The sequence below is a fragment of the Sarcophilus harrisii genome, chromosome 2 (genome assembly GCF_902635505.1).
Source record: "Sarcophilus harrisii chromosome 2, mSarHar1.11, whole genome shotgun sequence".
Taxonomy (NCBI): domain Eukaryota; kingdom Metazoa; phylum Chordata; class Mammalia; order Dasyuromorphia; family Dasyuridae; genus Sarcophilus; species Sarcophilus harrisii.
Genome location: NC_045427.1, coordinates 445,360,683 through 445,379,918, shown reverse-complemented (window position 1 = coordinate 445,379,918; position 19,236 = coordinate 445,360,683). Strand labels below are relative to the sequence as shown.

The 19,236-nt window shown below is 34.5% G+C and overlaps 1 protein-coding gene across 5 annotated transcripts in view; it reads left to right on the top strand.

Moving 5' to 3' along the window:
• Positions 1-19,236, top strand: part of TTLL11 (tubulin tyrosine ligase like 11) — a 237,202-nt gene that overhangs the window by 58,481 nt on the left and 159,485 nt on the right. For all 5 annotated transcript variants that reach the window (XM_031954235.1, XM_023507392.2, XM_031954237.1 and 2 more), the window contains exons 4-6: positions 4,886-5,461; positions 6,848-6,943; positions 9,629-9,747. In XM_031954235.1, coding sequence (XP_031810095.1) covers positions 4,886-5,461; positions 6,848-6,943; positions 9,629-9,747 — 791 coding nt within the window. The remainder of the gene's footprint in view (positions 1-4,885; positions 5,462-6,847; positions 6,944-9,628; positions 9,748-19,236) is intronic.

Below are 19,236 nucleotides of genomic sequence, written 5' to 3'. Positions count from 1 at the left end.
AGCATAAAAAATATTCAGTGACACAGAATAACTGAGACTATTGACCATGAAGTCTAATTTATTTGAAACATATCTACTGCACTCAAAGGAGAAAATATTGCACTCAGTAATGTATTGAGCCACTGGCATGTTCAGCCTAACAAAAATCCTTAGTGGGGAGAATCACCCATCAGTGTAAGCTTGACATTTTTCATTTTCTGATCTATAATCATCATTTGTGTGGTACATTTGTTGTTACTGCAAGATGCCAAATATACTTATGCATTAGATGCATATTAAATAACTACCCAAACATCAAGGTCAGAGTTCGAAGAAAGGCTGCCCCATTGAATTACGTTGCAGAATGAAATTGATTTCTTGTGATGCTACATTCTCAAATCTTGCTGACAAGGAGAAATAATTGATGTGAGGCATTATTAAAGTCTTAAATATTTCTTCCTTGTTAATGCTCTTTTACAAGCTCGAAGTAACTGATAGTGCCTAAGGAATTGGCAGAAGCTTCATTTAGAAATATAGTGGGGAAAGTAGTCAGTAAAATCCAGAGTGTGGAGGTGCTACTTGGGACTCTCACAGTGTATTGGACAACAAGAAATTTAAGTGAGTACTAAGTTCTAGGTCCCACGGATACAAAGGCCAAAAAAAACCCCTAAAGCAGTAACTACCCTCCAGAAGCATTATATCTTATTGAAATAATGGATCGATAGATCATTGGAAACATGACAATTTAAGGAGAGAATAAAAACACTATAAACAACCAAAACTGAGCATTGAAGGAAGGCAGTTGGGGATTCCAAGAGCTGAAGGTGAGGAAGTGATCATTGAAGGAAGGCAGCTGAGGATTTCATGAGTTGATGGTGAGGAAGGAGGCCAATCCTGGCATCTACAATGTCACAGAGATAGGAGATGGATAAAAATTCAGGAACAATCAGTGGACTAGTTTGTCTGGAATAAAGAATGTGTCAGGAGGAATCATTTGAAATGTCTGGAAAGCCACATTGCAGAAGGCTTTAAAATGACAGGCTGAGGACTTAATATTTTATCTTAGAGGAAATAGAGAACCACTGAAGAGTTGTGAACAGCAGAGCAACGTAGTCAGTCCTGCAAAATTTGACAGTTGTGTTGAGGATGGATTAAAGAGGGGAGGAGAGTAGGGAAACCTATTAGAAGGTTACAGTGATAGTTGTAATTACTCTAGTAATGAAAAGCCTGAACAAGGATGATGGCTGTCTGAGCAAGGAGGAGAGATAAGCAAGAGATGGTAGAGGTAGAATCAACAAACTTTTTTGGGAAATTGGATGTGGAAGGGAGAAAAGATAAAGAATAAATAGCCTGAGAATATAGTAGATTTTTAAAAATTACTTTTGACTTAACCAAATCTTTTTTCTTCTACCTACCATCGACCCCATTGGGGAGAAAATTCATTGTAAAAAAAAAAAAATGCATTATCAAGCAAAACAATTTACCTCATTGACTGTGTTTAGAAAAAATGCATATTTTATTGTGCACTTGAATTCATCACAGGTGGTGGAAGATAACATACTTTATCATTGATCTTCTGAAATCATTATTTTTACATTGATCAGATTTTACAGCTTTCAAAGTTGTTTATCCTAGATATGTTTTTTTGTTTTAAAGATGAGAGATACCTCCTGACATGTTTGTAGGCAGCAAGGAAAAAACCAGTAGATAGAGAGTAAAGATATAGTGGGGGAGGGAGTAGAGAAGTCATTGAGGAAGTGAGACCCCAGAGGAGTAAGGAGCAAGAACACAAATAGAGATTGGTTTTGGCAAGAAGGAGGAACACTTCATCAGAGATCTGGAGCAAAGGAGGAGAAAAGGGGATTGATGTTGAAGGAGTTTTGAGGTATGAAATAAAGGAGAACATCTAACTCCCAACAGATGGGTGGCCTTGATTTTTTTTTCCTGTAAAAGTAGGAGGAAATTCTTTGAGAAAAAAGGGGGAGGAGGAGTGAACTAGGTGAGGCTTGAAGATAGAAGAGAAGATTTGCAATTATTTTTTGAGGAGTGTAATAGAAAATCAATCATTGGAAAATGAGAGATTGGGGGTGGGGTGGGGAGGTTTAAGTAATTGCAAGGCAAGTTAACCGGTAGAAGTAAAATAGAAGAATTAGCAGAGATAGGAAATAAGAAATATGTATAAGCAAAATAAGAACAGGAGCAGAATTTATTAGAAAAAGTACACAAAGTCAAACTTTAAAGATTGATTTAAGAGAGAAATCTACATTATATGTCAGCCATTTTAATATTGTCTTAATGTATGTGTATATGTACATGTATATATGTATGTACATATGTATATGTATGTGTACATATGTATATGTGTGTATATATATGAGGGTTGTATATATAATTACATACATACATCTACACACACATAAACACATTCATACAAAAATAAATATATAATGCTTAACTGCAGTTTACTTGGGAGAAGTGGAGGAAATAAGTAAAAATGTGCACAACAGAGAACAAAAGAAAACCTACAAGGAAGCAAAGACATAATGGACAATTATGAATACGATATCTTCCATTATTACATATGCTTTCTTCTAATGGAAATATATCATTATATATTTTGATTTCTCCATGAAGTTCTGCTGAGCACACATTTTTTGTTTGTTTTTCTTTTTCTATTTCTTTTATCCATTTTTGCTTTTTTTGCATTTAAGTTTTAAATCAACAAATGCATTAAAAAAAAAAAAAAAAAGAGGTTTCCTGTGTAGCAGTGAAAGTCTAGTTGAGATTATGATGCGGGAAAGATTCCAATCTTTGATTCCCAACCCCCCTAGCTAATGTAAATTACCCTTTGACTCACAAATCCTGGTCCCTTTGAATTCCAATAGAAGGTCCAGGCCTGTCCCAGCCCACCGGATCTGAGCTCAACTTTGGGGCTACACCCCAAAGCCCTCGAGCTAAGTCTCCGACTTAAAAGGACCATACTGGGAACCCCTCTTTGCAGAGATTCCAAACATGGTCGCCATGTGAGGACCCTCTGTCCACTGGACTCTCTGTCCAGTGCCCTCCTTATCTTTACCTTCACCTATCTCCTACTTCTAAACTCAGTAATAAACCTCTTTTATTAATCTAGCTCTCTGGGCCAATAAATGCTTTTATTGGGAATCTGCGCCGCTACTAGACCTCATATACTGCCGTATCTTTGCGCCGAATCCAAGGGGGTTGCAGGGGAACTCTGTTTGACTCCCTGTACCCCAAACCTGCCACTAGACCTTAACTAAACCCTAATTTCATTTAGGTACCCCAGATGTAGACCTCAACATGTGGTCTACACCTCAACATTTGGTTCCAGATCTCAACAATTAGATGTCATAAATTTGTAGTGGATTCATCATATTTGCCTGACTTATTTCAGCAGTGTTCAGTAGCACATGCAAGTGAGAATAGAAAAGTTAGATGTTGGGAGGATTAACCAATAATTTGGGATTTGTTGGGATGAATAACATTATAGGACAAGAAGGCTAAGAATTCAAAGGTAGAAAATGTTTTATCATCAAAGTGATGAACCATTGGTCTTAATAAGAATCTAAAATTCTGAAGGGAAGAAAGTGAGAACAGAACGGGGCAAAAGACTGGGAGAATAAGGAATAGATGGCAAAAAAGGAGTAGTCAGGGTAAGGACGAAGAATAGGTTTAGGAGGAGTGAGGAACAAGGGGTGATGAACTGATAGGAAGTTAGGATCTATGAAGACTATTTAGTTCATATTGAGAGATGTATTTTCTCTGGCCATGAGTATATTACATTCCCATCTCTGCTTTTTAGCTTTGGGACATTGAGTTACTACTTCTCTTTGGAGTCTCAGCCTCTCCGTCTGTTAAATGAAGGTGGTGTTCTCTGTTCCATCTACCTTATCAAGGTGTTGTGAGGATCAAGTAAGATAGAGATTACAAAATCACTTAAAATTGCTTAATTACGGCAAAAATATCTTAATTGGTTTTTCCATCTCTGCTAGTAGTTTTTCTAATGTATCAATTTTATATTGTCATTCTCTTCTTTAAAGCTCCTATTGCTCTCATTTTTCTCTAAAATTTTTATCATAAGTTTCTTCCCAGTATTTAATTGAAATCTTCTTCCCTATATTTTCTTTAGTTGTAATTCTTCCCTCTGAAGAAACACAGGACAAATGCAATCACTCCTCTCTACACCAGCTTTTGTATACCTGAAGGCAGCTGTCATGCCTCTCTATCTTTTCTTCTTCAGACTAAAGCTCCATTTTGAGGACTTAGATTCTCAAAGTCTGTGCCAGTAAAGTATGAGCTTTGGCAGCTTTTATCAAGTTAGAAAAGCTTTAAGGACCAGTTTGGTGATGGACTGTATGTCCTTTCTTTCTAAGTGTGAATATGCTCATCCCCAGATTTGCCACAGGTTAATGAATTTTCCGTTCACAGCAAATCATGAAGTCATTTTCTGAAAGTATTAGGATCTGTACTCTCAGAGGTCTACATTGATGCTGCCATAGATACTTGAAGTACTGAAGAATAACTGATATTTATATAGTTTTAAAGTTGACAAAAGTGAGTTCTATCTCTCATCTCATCTGATTTTCACAACAGTTTGGTAAGCGTATTAGTCCAACCATTGTACACATGAGGGACCTGGGACTCAGAGAGCTGAAAGGACTTGTCTAAGATCACTTAATTAGTAACCGGCAGAGCTGGCATTCAGACTCAACTTTTTTCATTGCCCTTTCCATTATACAGCTCTGCTTTTTAGAATTTGTTGCCTTAGTACTCCTCCTGTGTTCTAGTTTGTGTCTTATCAACCTCTTCTTGATTAGCTTCTTTGAATAAGTCAAGGAAATGATTTTTTGTCTTAACCTTTCTTGTTTTTCCTCTTGATTCCTTTCAGGTCCGAATGGTGAAAGATGGTGATCCCTCCTGGAAGCCCACTTTCATTGTAAAACCTGATGGTGGTTGTCAAGGTGATGGAATCTACCTCATTAAAGACCCCAGTGACATTCGAATAGCAGGAAACCTCCAGAGCAGGCCAGCTGTGGTCCAGGAATACATCTGTAAACCTCTCCTTATAGACAAACTAAAATTTGATATTCGTCTGTACGTCTTACTAAAGTCTTTAGAACCATTAGAGATTTATATAGCCAAAGATGGACTCTCTAGATTTTGTACAGAGCCATATCAGGAGCCTAACTTTGGAAATTTACATCATGTATTTATGCACTTAACCAACTATTCCTTGAATATCCACAGTGGAAATTTCATTCATTCTGATAATGTCAATACTGGTAGCAAAAGGACTTTTTCCAGCATCCTTTGTAGACTTTCTTCCAAAGGAATTGATATCAAGAAAATCTGGTCAGATATTATTTCTTTGGTGATTAAGACAGTTATTGCGCTGACACCAGAGCTCAAAGTGTTTTATCAATCTGATATACCAACAGGAAGGCCTGGGCCAACATGCTTCCAGGTAAGTCTTTCAATTCACAGAATCATACAGAATTATAATTGAGAAGATTCCTCTTATTAGAAACTTTAAAATACAAAAATTCTAGAAATGAAAAAGACCTTAGAATATAAAACATGTAATGTTAGAACACAGAAAATGGAATATTGGATCTGGAAAGAATCAAAGAACTTCACCCTCCTTCCACAGAAAAAAACTCCGATAATAGACAGCTAAAGAAATATATATGGGAAAGAGTGAGACTAAAATTTGTTATTAAGGTTCATTCTGACAGGTGTCCATTTACTTGAAACATAATTGAATGTTAGAACTGGAAAAGACCTTAGAGGAGCTCCCTTCCTTTATAAATGAGTAAAAGAAGGTGGAAGTGATTCTACTTGAGTAGTAGATAAAAGCTTCTACTGATGAATGTTCATCCAAGCTTGGCTTGTATCCTTACAGTGACCTTCTTGTGATGTTTCATTTGCTAACTTTTATCTTACATATCAGATGGACTAGAACTGTGTCATCAGACTTGAAAGTAGGAAACATGTATCATCATTGAAGGCTGAGAAACTTAGCACTTGATGATTAAGAATGATAAACATTGCTTTCTCCTGCTCATCGGTCCTTGTCCTTTCATGAACATTTCATTTCCCAGGCCAAGTCTAAACTTAAATAGATGATATTACTTCCTTGTCTTAGAAGCATAATCATTCTTGTTCTTTGGCCATGTATTATTAAGCAAGTCTGTAATGCTTATAGTTTCCCACAGACTTTCTATTCCTTTTCTTTCTGTAATTTGAGAGAAAGACAAACTTTGTATAAAATGTCCATCTGAATTTCCATTTCAGAAAGAGTAGATAAATCTGGAATAAGAAAATGGTGAAGAAAAGCAGTATATCTGGCATCAGAAAACCTAGACTCTGATCCTTGTTCTGTCACTCAGTACTTACTTCATTGTGAACAAATCATTTAAACTCTGTGACTACTCTTAGTTATTTTTTTGTATAAAATTTAAAATTGGGAACAGTAGTAGTTTCCATTTATTAATTGTATGACTGTTCAAATCACTTTGTTTCTATGGGCTTCCCATATTTTTTGGTGGGTTTTTTTTTTTTTTTTTTTTTTTTGTCATTTGTAAAGTTGGGATAATATTATATACAACTTTTATAAATTTAGGGTAAATCCCCTCATTTCTCCTTGTCTTAGTTTCCAGATTTGTAAAATAGATATTAACATATTTCTGTAATCTCCCTAAAACAGGATACATATGTATGGAAGTATTTATAAAATGCTATGTATATTTAGGCAATCATAGTGAAGGTAGAATTGCTAACAGTACTAAATTGTAGTACCTGAAAGAAGACTCTGGCTCACAGAGGTGACTCGTTCTATTCTCATTCCCAGATTTTAGGATTCGACATTCTTTTAATGAGAAATTTGAAGCCTATATTGCTAGAAGTAAATGCAAATCCCAGCATGAGAATAGAACATGAACAAGAGGTAAGATCTCTCTCTCGCTCTCTTTTTTTTGGCATCTTCTGTATTATAAATATTTTTGAGATTGAAGTTTCAAAAAAGGATTCATTTTTTTATATCTGGAGCCTTCCTCTTCCATTTTCAAAAAAGGATTCATTTTTTTATATTTGGGGCCTTCCTCTCTCAATGGAAGTCATATTGTTACTACTTCTTAAGAAAGGATCTTCATGAGTTGGTGTGCCCAAAAAAGCCACACCATCCTCTAGTAGGTTTTAAACCTCTGGATGTGCCTCTTCTAGTCTAGCGTGGTTGGTCCTCAGTAGATAGTTGGACATATAGTCCACTGATAAATCTAAACTCCAAGAGTTTCAAACTTGGCTTGGACTAGTCAGAGTTTGGATTCTACTGGCATAGCTGGCTCTGAGGAAGGGCCAGAATACCTCAGTAATTAAGGAAATAGTTGGAGTAGAAAGAAGAGTAGAAGGATAACCTTTGTCAAGGAAATAGGACAAAAATAGCCAAAACTGGCTGATTACATCAAGACTGTACAGGATAGTGAAATCTCAGGGTCTGAGTAGAGTGAGTGAGTTTGTTGTTGATCTGAGTGCAAAGCTGAGGAAATTTGTTGAAGATTAGAGAGCTAAAATTCAAGAAGGGCAGAGGAATTGGTATTTTTTCTAAATTCAAGCAACATCCTAGACAATTAGGCCTTTTTATTCCAAGGGTATACATAATCTTTCCCTGCCAGTTCTATTACCCTTCATGGTTTCATGTGGGGCTTGCTGATTCAGTCATTCTTGATAAATTATGGGCTCTCACAATAGCCTTACTATCCTTCCAAAATCCAGAGTCACCTCCATTCCATTTTAGAGAATGTTTTACATCAATAATTTTTTAGATTTGTAATATATTAATGTAGTTATTTATTCCAGTGTTATAGATTATAACCCATTCAAGTCTGTCCATTCTGTGTTTTGTGCAAGTCCTCCTATGAATTTTCCTCAGGCGTAGAGATAGGAAGGGAGGGGAAAACCCAATCTGCTTGATTCTTGATATTCCATCAACTTTTAAGAAGACCTTTAAAGCATCTATAAATAAACTGATAATGTTGTTTCAAGTTTGAATATTTTCAATTTTGTTGAATTTGGAACATGTGGCTATATCCACATGCCAGTCTTTCATGTTATTAAGATATTGAAATCTAGAAATGACTATCCTTTTCCATCAGTTTAGTGATTACCCAAGAGATCATCTAATTGAAATTATGTGAATGGGATTTAATCTTGTTGACATGTCAGAATCACAAATATAAACACATTGTCTTTTAAAAAATTATCATCAAGTCTTTTGATCATTCTTATAATAACATACATAAAGTGTTCTCAGTTTTTAAAAATATAGACTTGTGATTTCATTGGTGTTAGGAACTTCTGACAAGAAAACTCCCCATCTACTGCTGCAGATCAGCAACTGCTTTAAAACTTACAGCATTAGAGAATTGCTAAGGGGAACTGAGAGGTTTTGGGGCTTATCTTGAGTCACCATCTTTGTGTGTATATATGCATGTACATACACACACATATATATGTTTATATATGTTTTATATATCCATATCTTTTTATATATCGCCCTATCATATATGTGCATATAAAATATATGTTATATTACATATATGAATTTTATTACATATGTGTCTGTTTTATGTACATAAAAGGTGGTGCATGTATTCAAGTCATTCTGATTCTGAGACCAGCTCTCTATGCTCCATACTAATTTTTTCTTTCATTTATGAATTACAAAGTATTTTTAACATAATTTATCATATAATATTTATGTGGAGAGAGGGGAAGGTGGTATAAGTATTATTATTTCCATTTTATCATGTGAGACTGAAACTAAAGGATAATATGATGAGGTCAAGACCACATAGCAAAAGAATGACAAAGTTAAGATTTGAAGTCATATCCCCTATGTTCAAATCTGGACATTTTTTTAGTCTCTCACAATTACTTCCCCTGAAAAGAAAGGGGAATGCATTTCCTTTGAGGTCATTATATTGTTATCTATTAAGTATTATCATCACCCATTTAGTGGTAAGGAAAGTAAGTTTCAAATGTTCAGAAAACAAGTTGCATAGCTAATAAATGACAGATACTTTAAATCTCACCTGCAGACTATACTATTATACCATTACAAGTATAAAGATCACTAGTAAAAGTCAATTCTGGTAAATTCCTTGCAAAATTGTGAGATTATGTGTGTGTATAAAACAATACCCCCACATTAATTATATTTGGTGTATAGAAACAAAATTGACTTCACATTTTTTCTGCTACTTACCAATTCCATAACTTATGGGAATGCTGTATTACTTAGCTGAGCCTCAGTTTCCCCACTTCCTAAGACATTAATACTTAGATTAATACTAAGACATCCTTAAATCACTATGTTGTTGTGAAGATAAAATGAGATAATATACATAATGTGCTTTGTTATCATAGTTTTAAAATAAAGTTAATTATTTTTGTATAAAAGGGCTATCATCTATAAGACTGAGTCAATGACTTTTTTTTGTATTCTATCTTCTAACATTTTCACAACTTAATAGATAGGAATACAGCTTAAGCTGATACAGACAATGAAGAGAGTATGCATTTAGCCCTGAAAAAAACTGTCTTCACTGTAACATAGAATCCTTTGTAATTCAAGCTTTCTCCAGGGGTGTTTGAAAATGTCCCAAGTCTTGTTGATGAAGAAGTAAAAGTAGCAGTAATCAGAGATACTCTTCGCCTAGTTGATCCACTGAAGAATAAGAAAAAAGAGAACCGGTGAGTATTTTTATATAATTTACTTAATATCATTAGTGCTTTATAATATCTTAAATCAGGTAAGTTAAATTCTTAGGGTTGCAAAAAAAAATTGCTTTCCCCCTTATTTAAAACATTTAAAAATGTTGATAGTTTAAATAAAATTTATAGTCAAATAATCTAATAATACTATTTGCTACTAATGAAAAATATGGCACCAAACCAGAATGATGCACAAAACATAAAGTTAAAGATATGCATCTGAATATGAAACTTGGGGCTTTAATAATGAATATTTTTGTCCAATATAGATCAAATTTGGAATAAATCACCTGTAAAAATCATTTCCCCCCAAATTTCTTGCAAAATAGTAATGTAACACCCATATTTGTATTGTACTTACTTTGATCTCAAAGATCCTCAATATGTTCTTGAATGAAGAAGCAAAAATATTAGAGCTTACAGGGAACTTAGCATACAAAGTATTAGAGTCTACATCATATAATGTCAAAATACAGATTGCTAGATCACTGAAATACTCAGTACTTAAAATGGATTTATAATTTTATCAATATGGTAGTTGCCCTAGTGATGTCAATTAAAACCAAACTATGAATAATCATTTCGGACTATATCTATCTTCGCAGAAAATGGTTTGTTATTCTTGATACTTTAATAATATCAGTGAACATACATCAGATGGCTATCCATTGTTTACCTTTTCCTCTCATCAATTAATCTGTCCATCTTCTTTTTTACTTCTACATTTTATCTTTCAGGTCTTCTTTGTAATTACTTATTTAAAAAAATAATACCTAATGACATTTGCTATATGCTTTTGTGCTGCTGCCTGGATGATATTCATTTTTCAATTCTTTAGATTAGTGCTGCATTACTTCTAGCCATATGATACCACCAGTAGAATACTGGAATTAGAAACATGGGTCTTTGTTTCAGGGAAAATTTGTGAATTAAAAAACTTTGCAGTCCAACTTACTTTATTCAATTTTGGGCCTAATTTATTGTCTATTTTTAATGTTTGTCCAAATATATATATATATATATACATATAATATATTTATACATATATATTATCTCTACATAAATTATATATATGTGTATAGTGGATGAGCTTTCTATATTATTTAACTGCATCTTGAAAACTTCATTCATGGGCCTCCTTTCTTTCTACTTGTTATACTCTAGATGCTTCTGTCTTTTCCCTTCCTTTCCTCCTTTTTCCTTTTATTATCCTTCCTCTTCCTGTCCTTTATTTCTTCCTCTTCTGCCCTCTTTCCATCTTTTTTGTGTCTGTCCTTTCCCTTCTATCTCTCTCTCCCTCATGTACCTTTCTTCCTTTTCCCCTCTTCACTTTCTTCCCTCTTTCCTCATCCTTTCTCATTTACCTTCTTGTACCATCTTTCTCTCCTTCTCTGCTTCTTTCCCTTTCCCTCTCTTCTCCCTCCCTCTGTCTCTTTCTCTTTTTTTGTCTTTGTCTCTCTGCTTTCCCACTTTTGCTCCTCTTCTCATCTCTCCTTTCTCCTCATCCTCTCCCTAATTACCTACTTTGTCTTCCTCTACTTCCCTTCCTCCCTCTCTCTTTCCCTGTTCCTCTCACATTCTCCCTACCTAGTCTTCTCTCCCTACTCTAAATCATCCTCCTCTCAGCCACCAAAATGATTGTTCCTCTCTTCTTTTTTCCTTCTCCCCCCTCTCCATATTTATTTTAGTATTTTAAAATTCTATAATTTATTAACTGTGAGCCTTCTCTCCACCAATAGATTGAGGGCGATTGTTGATTGTGTTCCTGAGTTGCTGTGTTAAAAATAATTACATGGTAGTCAGAAAGTAATGATTAATTAGTGATTAGTAAATTTTCTTAATGAGCCTTTCTGCACTTAGCTAGCTCCAAATTACAGCTTGCACAGGTCCAGACACAATCTGCTTCCAGACCTATAGTCTAATCCTTTCTAGCTTGGGTAGGACATATTATAAGTCTGAGGCTACCGCCATGTGTACTGATAAAGTGTCAAAGGAGGACTTTAAAGCTGCCTGTACCTCCAACAAAAGTTCCAAAAGTCCTTGAATGAAAGGCTCTATTACTAAATTATGCTGTTGTTCATTTGGTGACTTTGGTTCCCTGCCCAGTTATAATAACATTGAATAAAGGACAAATGAACTTACTATTTTAATTATTTTAAGTAATATTTTCTAATGATAGAATGCTAGTTGTAGGGGAAATCATTAGAAGTCACTTAATCTCACTCTGGTTCAACTAGGCTGGCTTGCCAGTCTTGTTCATGGTGATGGCTTCAGTTTGTTTTGGTGGTGGCACCTTTTTTATAGCAATTGCACATATCTAATCTGTTGCCAAGTCAATTTCTGCTTTTATAACATCTTTTGTATATATCTCCCTCTTCTCTGTTTACACAGCCATAATCCTGGTACATGTCACACCTACTTGGTATCCCTACCTAGTCTTCTCTCCCTACTCTAAATCATCCTTCTCTCAGCCACCTAAGTGATCTTCTTAAAATTCTGATCTGACCATGTCACCCCATCCTCATACCTCCATTCAATAAACTCCATTGGCTCTTTATTACCTCTAGGATAAAATATTACATCGTCTACTTGGCTTTTATAGCTCTTCACAACCTGTTCCTTTTTTCTTCTAAAATTTTACCCTCTTTCACCTAACCTGTGATTCAGTAGCATTGACATTCTTAATATTCTTACTTTTCAACACTCATTTCCTGACTCTGCCCTTTTACTGGCTGTCCTTAAGAGATCTCCCTCCTTGTCTTTGTTCCCCTATTTTATACCTTGCTTTCTTCAAGTCTCACCTCAAATCTCACCTGCTACAAGAGACCTTTTCTGGTGTCTCTGTCCCCTTCCCCAACCCTCAAGTTCACTGATAGTTCCTTCTCTGACATAACGTCCCTATTATATGTATATATACATGTTTTATATATATAATATATATCTTATATATACATAGTTGTTTGCTTGCTTCAAACATTAAAATATGAGGTCTTTTTTTTCCCTTTCTAAAAATACTATTTGTTATATAGGATGTTTGTCGGAGAAAAGAAGGAAGAAGGGATACTTGGGGTAATTAGGATCATATAAAAACTGAAAATAGCAATTAGAACTCATAAAAAAAAGTATGAACTCATTGAGGGCTAGGACAGTGTTTTTGCATTTCTTTAGGTCTTCAGCACTCAATGCAATCCCCACACATAATTAGCAGTGAATAAATGCTTGGATGGTGGCTTTGCAGAACTGACTCAAAGCAGGGTCTGATCTGGGAGGTGCTGTTATTCCCAGGGCTCAAGAATGAGTATAAACTGGATGAGTGGAAATTGGGAGAGAAAAAAGGGTATTCTAGGTGAATCAACAAACTCAAATAAAGACCTGGACATTTATATATTCAAATAAAGTTAACTAGTCCATTTGATATAAAATATGTGAAGGAAGTTATTGGTTGGGCTAAATTATATACCTGGTATTAACTTCTAGACTAAAGAAATCAGGTTTTATTCTGGAGACAATAAGGAGTCACTAATACTTTTGGTGTGAGGGAGCAATAGAATTGCAGAGAGCTATGTACTGGAAAGTTCACTTTAATAGTAAGTGCTAGATATATTAGTCATTTAGGTAGTGCAGTGAACAGAGCATTGGGCCCTGGAATCAGAAAGACCTGAGTTCAAATTCCAATTAGATACTACCTGTATGACCCTGGGCAAGTCACTAAGCATTGTTTACCTGGGCAGTGACTTGCCCAGGGTCATACAGGTAGTTACTTGTTACTATGAAGAGTACCAGCATCCTTTCATCTACCTAGGCCCATTATCTAGATGTCCATCCTTGATTACTCATTCTCAGTCCCCCTATATTCAATCATTTGCTCAGTCTTATTATTTTTACCTTCATAATATGTTTTGTATAGGCTCCCTTCTCTAATATTGCTGCCATCCAATGTAGTCTTCATTACCTAATGCCTGGACTATTGCTTTTGCCTGCTGGTGGATCTCCCTACCTCAAATCTGTCCCCATTCCAGTCCTTCCTCCATTTGGCTATCAAACTGATCTCCTTTAAACACAGGTCTGACTATATCATCCTTGCTCTTCCCTCATTCATTCAATTCTAATAGCTCCCCATTATCTTCAGGATTAAATATAAAATTTTCTGTTTGACTTTTAAAAGCCCTTCTCTCTAGATCTTTCTCCCTTCCACATTTTTGTGATCCTTGCTTTTCCTGAAATAAGACGCAAAACACCTTTATCTCTTGGGTCTGGGCATTTTTACTGCCAGTATCCAGTGCCTGGAATGCTCTCCCTCCTTATCTTCTCTTCCTGAGTTCCCTGACTTCATTTAGTTCTCAGCTAAAACTCTACCTTCTGTAAGAAGTCTTTCCCAACCCCCCCTTAATGATAATGCCTTCCCTTTGAGATTATCTCATTGTATATAGTGTTTGCATGTTATTTCTCCCATTAGACTGCAAGTTCCATGAGAATAGGGAATGATTTTTTTTAAAAAACCTCTAGAACTTAGCCTAGTACCTGGCAACATAGTAAATGCTTAATACATACTTGTTGACTGGAATTGACTTGTTGGTGTAATAATAATGCTGATATATCTGAGACATTTATAATACTTTCAAATTGTCAGAGTATTTTACACACACACATATGTATGTATAAATACATATATATATATATAATTTCATTTTCATATCAATGCTCTGAGTTAGATACTACATGTTTTACTATTCCCATTTTACAAATGAAGAAGTTGGGGCTCAAGTTAAGTGACTATGACCAAACGGATCCTAAGTATCAGGGGCAAGATTTGAATTCTGGTCTTCTTGGTTCCAAATGTCCTACATTGTATCTGGGGGAATCACAACTGAATTTAGAGTCAGAGGTCTTAGGTTCAAATCTTTTGTTTGCTACTTACTACCTGTTTTTAGAGTTTTCAAGTCTGGATGAAAAACCACGATATTATTAATGCAAATAAGGAAGTGTAGGTGAAAGTAAATTTGATTTATACCATATAATTTTATCATAGATTTATATATTAGATGTTATTTAGTCTTCCCTCTTACCTCACTTTACATATAAGCAAACTGAGGGTCCATGGAGTTAAAATGACTTGATCAGTATCTAGTTTCAAGACCAAGAAGTCAATCCAAGTCTCCCAACTTAGTCCAAAGCTAATATCACACTGTCCTAATAACTATTAATACAGACATTTAGAGATAAGTAGATGTATAGGTCATAAATGTAGTTCTAGAGAACTGGAAGGAGACAGGACTGGTGAATACAGACTTGGAAGTCAACAGTCTATTTTTTTATTTACCAAAATTTTTTTTTTGAGTTGAGGCTAATATGGATATCTTTACAGAAAAATATTGTTGAAGGCAGAAATATTCTGAATGCAAATAAGTAGCCATTCCATATGAAAGCAAATTCCATAGCTTCATTTGACTTATAATGGATCCTTTGGGGTGAGGTCATTATATATCAACAAATTTTTTTAGACTCTACAAATCAAAAGTATAGTCTAAGACTTATATAATAAATTAGAGTTACAGAGGCAATGTGTTGGTGGATAGAAAATCTGAAGATCTACATTCTGTAACCAATTTGCTGGGTGTCTTGGGGGAGGCCATTTCCCCTCTTTGGTGCTTGTTTTGTTTCTCTGAAAATAAAAATATAATCCCTAACATCCTTCCAGGTATTAATTAAGTCACAGAATTTTGTTTTTTGACATTCTATTTACAGAAAATTATAGTGACCCTAATTAGGTGAACAGTAAATGACTTGACATATCAAGAAATGGAACAAAAATAGTAGGATTAAAATTATGGCTATATGTATCTTTTGGGAGAATTATAATGGTTTCTCATGCATTTTACCAACATTAAAAGTTTCTCATACAATTAAATAGTTATAACAGTTTTTCATACATACATCTGTAGTTAGGGTTAACAAACTATAAAAAATGGATGCTGGAAAATGTCATACCAGAAAGTAAAAAAATAGGAACAGAAAAGAATTGAATCAAATCTTTTGCACTGTTTGGGGATAAGACCATTTCTCGCATTTGAAAATCCTCAGATGATTTGAGTATGGTAGAACTTAGTAATTGGGTCCATTGCATTTCCCCTGAGGATGAAATGGAACTGTTTCTTAGATTTATAGGGAATTTGGGGTTTTTAAAGATGATTCGATTGTGTTATTTCAGACTTACATTAGACACGAACAGATTTCATTTGATGGCAGGTATGCATGATTTTGAATAAATTAACAGCAGATGGAAAGCAACCTAACATATGGACAGTCACCACTGGCGGGGGGGAAGCGATGGGGGAAATGACATTGTTTCATCAACACTGAATTTTCCTATATTCTTTTCAAAGCCATTCCAAAGTGGTGATGAGATTACAAATGTATTTGGAATTTTTTTTAAATCAGTTGCTCTATTGAATTTTTAAATGTTAACATTTTTTTTTCTTGAATCTAGAATTGTTTGCTTGTTACAGAAAAAGTTTGACCATTAATTGAGGGTACTTTGATACTTTAATGACTGTAATCTAATCAAAGTAAATATTTCTTCTACCTCTTTATAGGTCACAAACCCTTCTCATACTATATAATTCTTAGTCACCTACTCCCATAAATTCTTTACAACAGATTTACTCAGCATACTAGAGGGCTTTCTTTAGGGCTTTTAATATTTCACTAATGCCAGTTCAACATGCAGGCTGTCCATCTGTTCCTTTTTCACCATATGACAAGTCTTCCTTTTCTAATTAATGGTATCTAATTAATGGTATCTTTTTAATGCACTTGCACCCAAATAATTGTCCATAGCCTACCAATACCCAATATGCCTCTCGAATCTCACATAGCTTTGATTCTCTGGAGATTCTGTTGTTCCATGATTCATAGCCATATATAGGATGATTAGGATCATATTAACATTGAAAAAAGAAAATGGACTTTTGGGTCAGGAAACATTTAAAGTGTTACACATTCACCAGAATGTGAATACGACTCTTCTCTGCCTCTTCAATTCTGCATTCAAATGCACTACCTGTGCAAGAAATGTATACTGGTAGACTAAATGGTTGCCCATCCAACTTCACATTATAATTGAGGCCACATTTATTCTTTATCTACTAGGTTCAGTTTCTTTGGAATGGCTACGAATCTTATTGAAGATACTCTGTACTATTCTGATGGTACACATTTTTCTAAGTCTTATCATGCCCTTTATGTGAAAACTATGGCCAAGGGAATGTTGGAAATGGAAGGAAGTTTAAGAATCATAGTTCTTAGAACATGAAAACAGAAAAGGACCATTAGCCATGGTGGAATGCTAGAAACAAAGGGGTCTTAGAATATTATATCATGTTAAAACTATCAGAGTAAACTTTTAATTAGTATCTTTTAACTCCCTCTTTCTCTATACACACACACACGGAAACTGAGGTTCAGAAAGGTTGAGCCATTTGGCCAATGATTCAAACCCAGGTTTTCTTTCTGACCCCAAATCTAGTGGTTATCTTATTACCAAAATTATTAGAGATTGAAGACACCCTATCTTCATTTTTCCAGTGGAGAAGCTAAGGTTGAGAGATTTAGTGAATATTGTAAGGACATACAATTTCTAAATGGTATAACCCAGCTTATTTAAAGTTCAGTGTTGAGAAGAAATTTTTATTCTGAAGAGAAAACAAGCTTCTGAAGTCCAAAGAACACTTGGTAATGGTAAATAACTGATAGTAATAATAGAGTTTTGCAGTTTATTTACATCACATTTTAAAAACTTAAGGAACTAAGAGAAAAAAGCTATGAAATTGAGCTGCAGTCTGAACAGGTGGATCTTCAGCTTGGGGATGGGTTAATTTTCTTTTAATTAACCATTAAATTAAAATAAGCAAGAGAAATTCACGAATTAATAGTTTAGTATTTACAAGCAAAATACCAGGAAAAAATTGTTATTTCAGAATTGTTATAATTCAGAAATTGTTATATCAGTATATAGATAATTTTTTTCTCTCCTTTTTTTTAAAATCTAGTTTTGATTTCTTTTCCCAATATTAGAGTATGGGTCACATGGAATCTGAATGTTTCTGAAGTTTTTGTTTCTGTTATGATATTTTTAGTCTTCTTGTCCAGTCTGTGACTCTACTAGAGCACTGGAAGAAAAGAAATGGCATGATGGAAAGAGAATGCTTCAAAATTAACTCGAATTTGCTAATAAGTACCTGTGAGACCTTTAACAAGTCATTTTCCCACAAGATACTAGGCCTCAGCTCCTCTTTTAATAAATGAAGGAATTGGACTAAATGATTTCTTAAGTTTTCTTCTAACTCTAAAAGGTTTCATATCCTATGAGCCTATCAAATGATTCAAATCTAAACTGAAAGATCTGTTTCCTTTCTTAGTTTTCTCACAATTCATTTACTTATAGTGAGAAAAACATCACCCACCTCAAAGTTTATTAATATCTACTCTTATTCATACTATACCACAGCAGCAAAGTATATATGATATTCTCCTATGAAGAGCTTTCTTGTATTTTATCTGTGAAAGAGGGGGTGAAGAAATACATATCTCACAGTCACTGGGCAGTTGAATTGTTTTTATTGCTTATTACATTGTCACTGGCTAATTTGATGAATCAAGTATGATGCTTGAAGGTGCCCCCTGGGAAAAACATTAGAGGTCATCTAGTTCAGCCCTCTCATTTTAAATATTAGCAAAATGAAGGCCAAAGGTTAGTGATTTACTGAAGGTTATACAGCTAGCTCCTGAACAGGAACTAGAACTCCCGATCATCTGATTTCATATAGTATTCTTATACTATAATGCATTGCCTAAAGATTTTATTCTTCAATGATGATCTCTTTTGAATGTGAAAACTTTTTTTATATTTTTGCCCTTGTTGCATTTTCTGTACCATAATACTTTATTTAGCATTTAAAAAATAATAATAGCTTTTTATTTTCAACTGTGCAAAGATAATTTTCAACACATGTGAAAACTTTTTAATAGGCCTTGGATTTTCTAGATTAGTCAATCCTAGTAGCTTATTTATAAGCACTATCTATAAATAAGTCATTGTAATACACAGTCCATGAAGAACAAAAAGAGCAAAAATTATCCAATTCAATATCAACTTTTGTTAGTGGTACAGTATATGTGAATGAAGATTATGATGGGCAAACCTAGTCTTCTAGTAAAACTGAAGCATAGGACTAGTTTCATGATTTTGTTAACCTTTCTCCTGCCCCACTACCTCATTAATGCTAATTTCTTTACACAAATATTAAGTGATTATAAAGTCTAATCTTTAAGGCACCAATGTAAGCTCATTTAAAATATGTCTTCTGAAAAAGGAAAATGAAACAGATTTTTTCCTTCATTTTCTTTCTGTTGACTTCCAGGCAAAGTCCTGGATGCATGCTTAATTTTGATACAAAACTTCCTTATAAC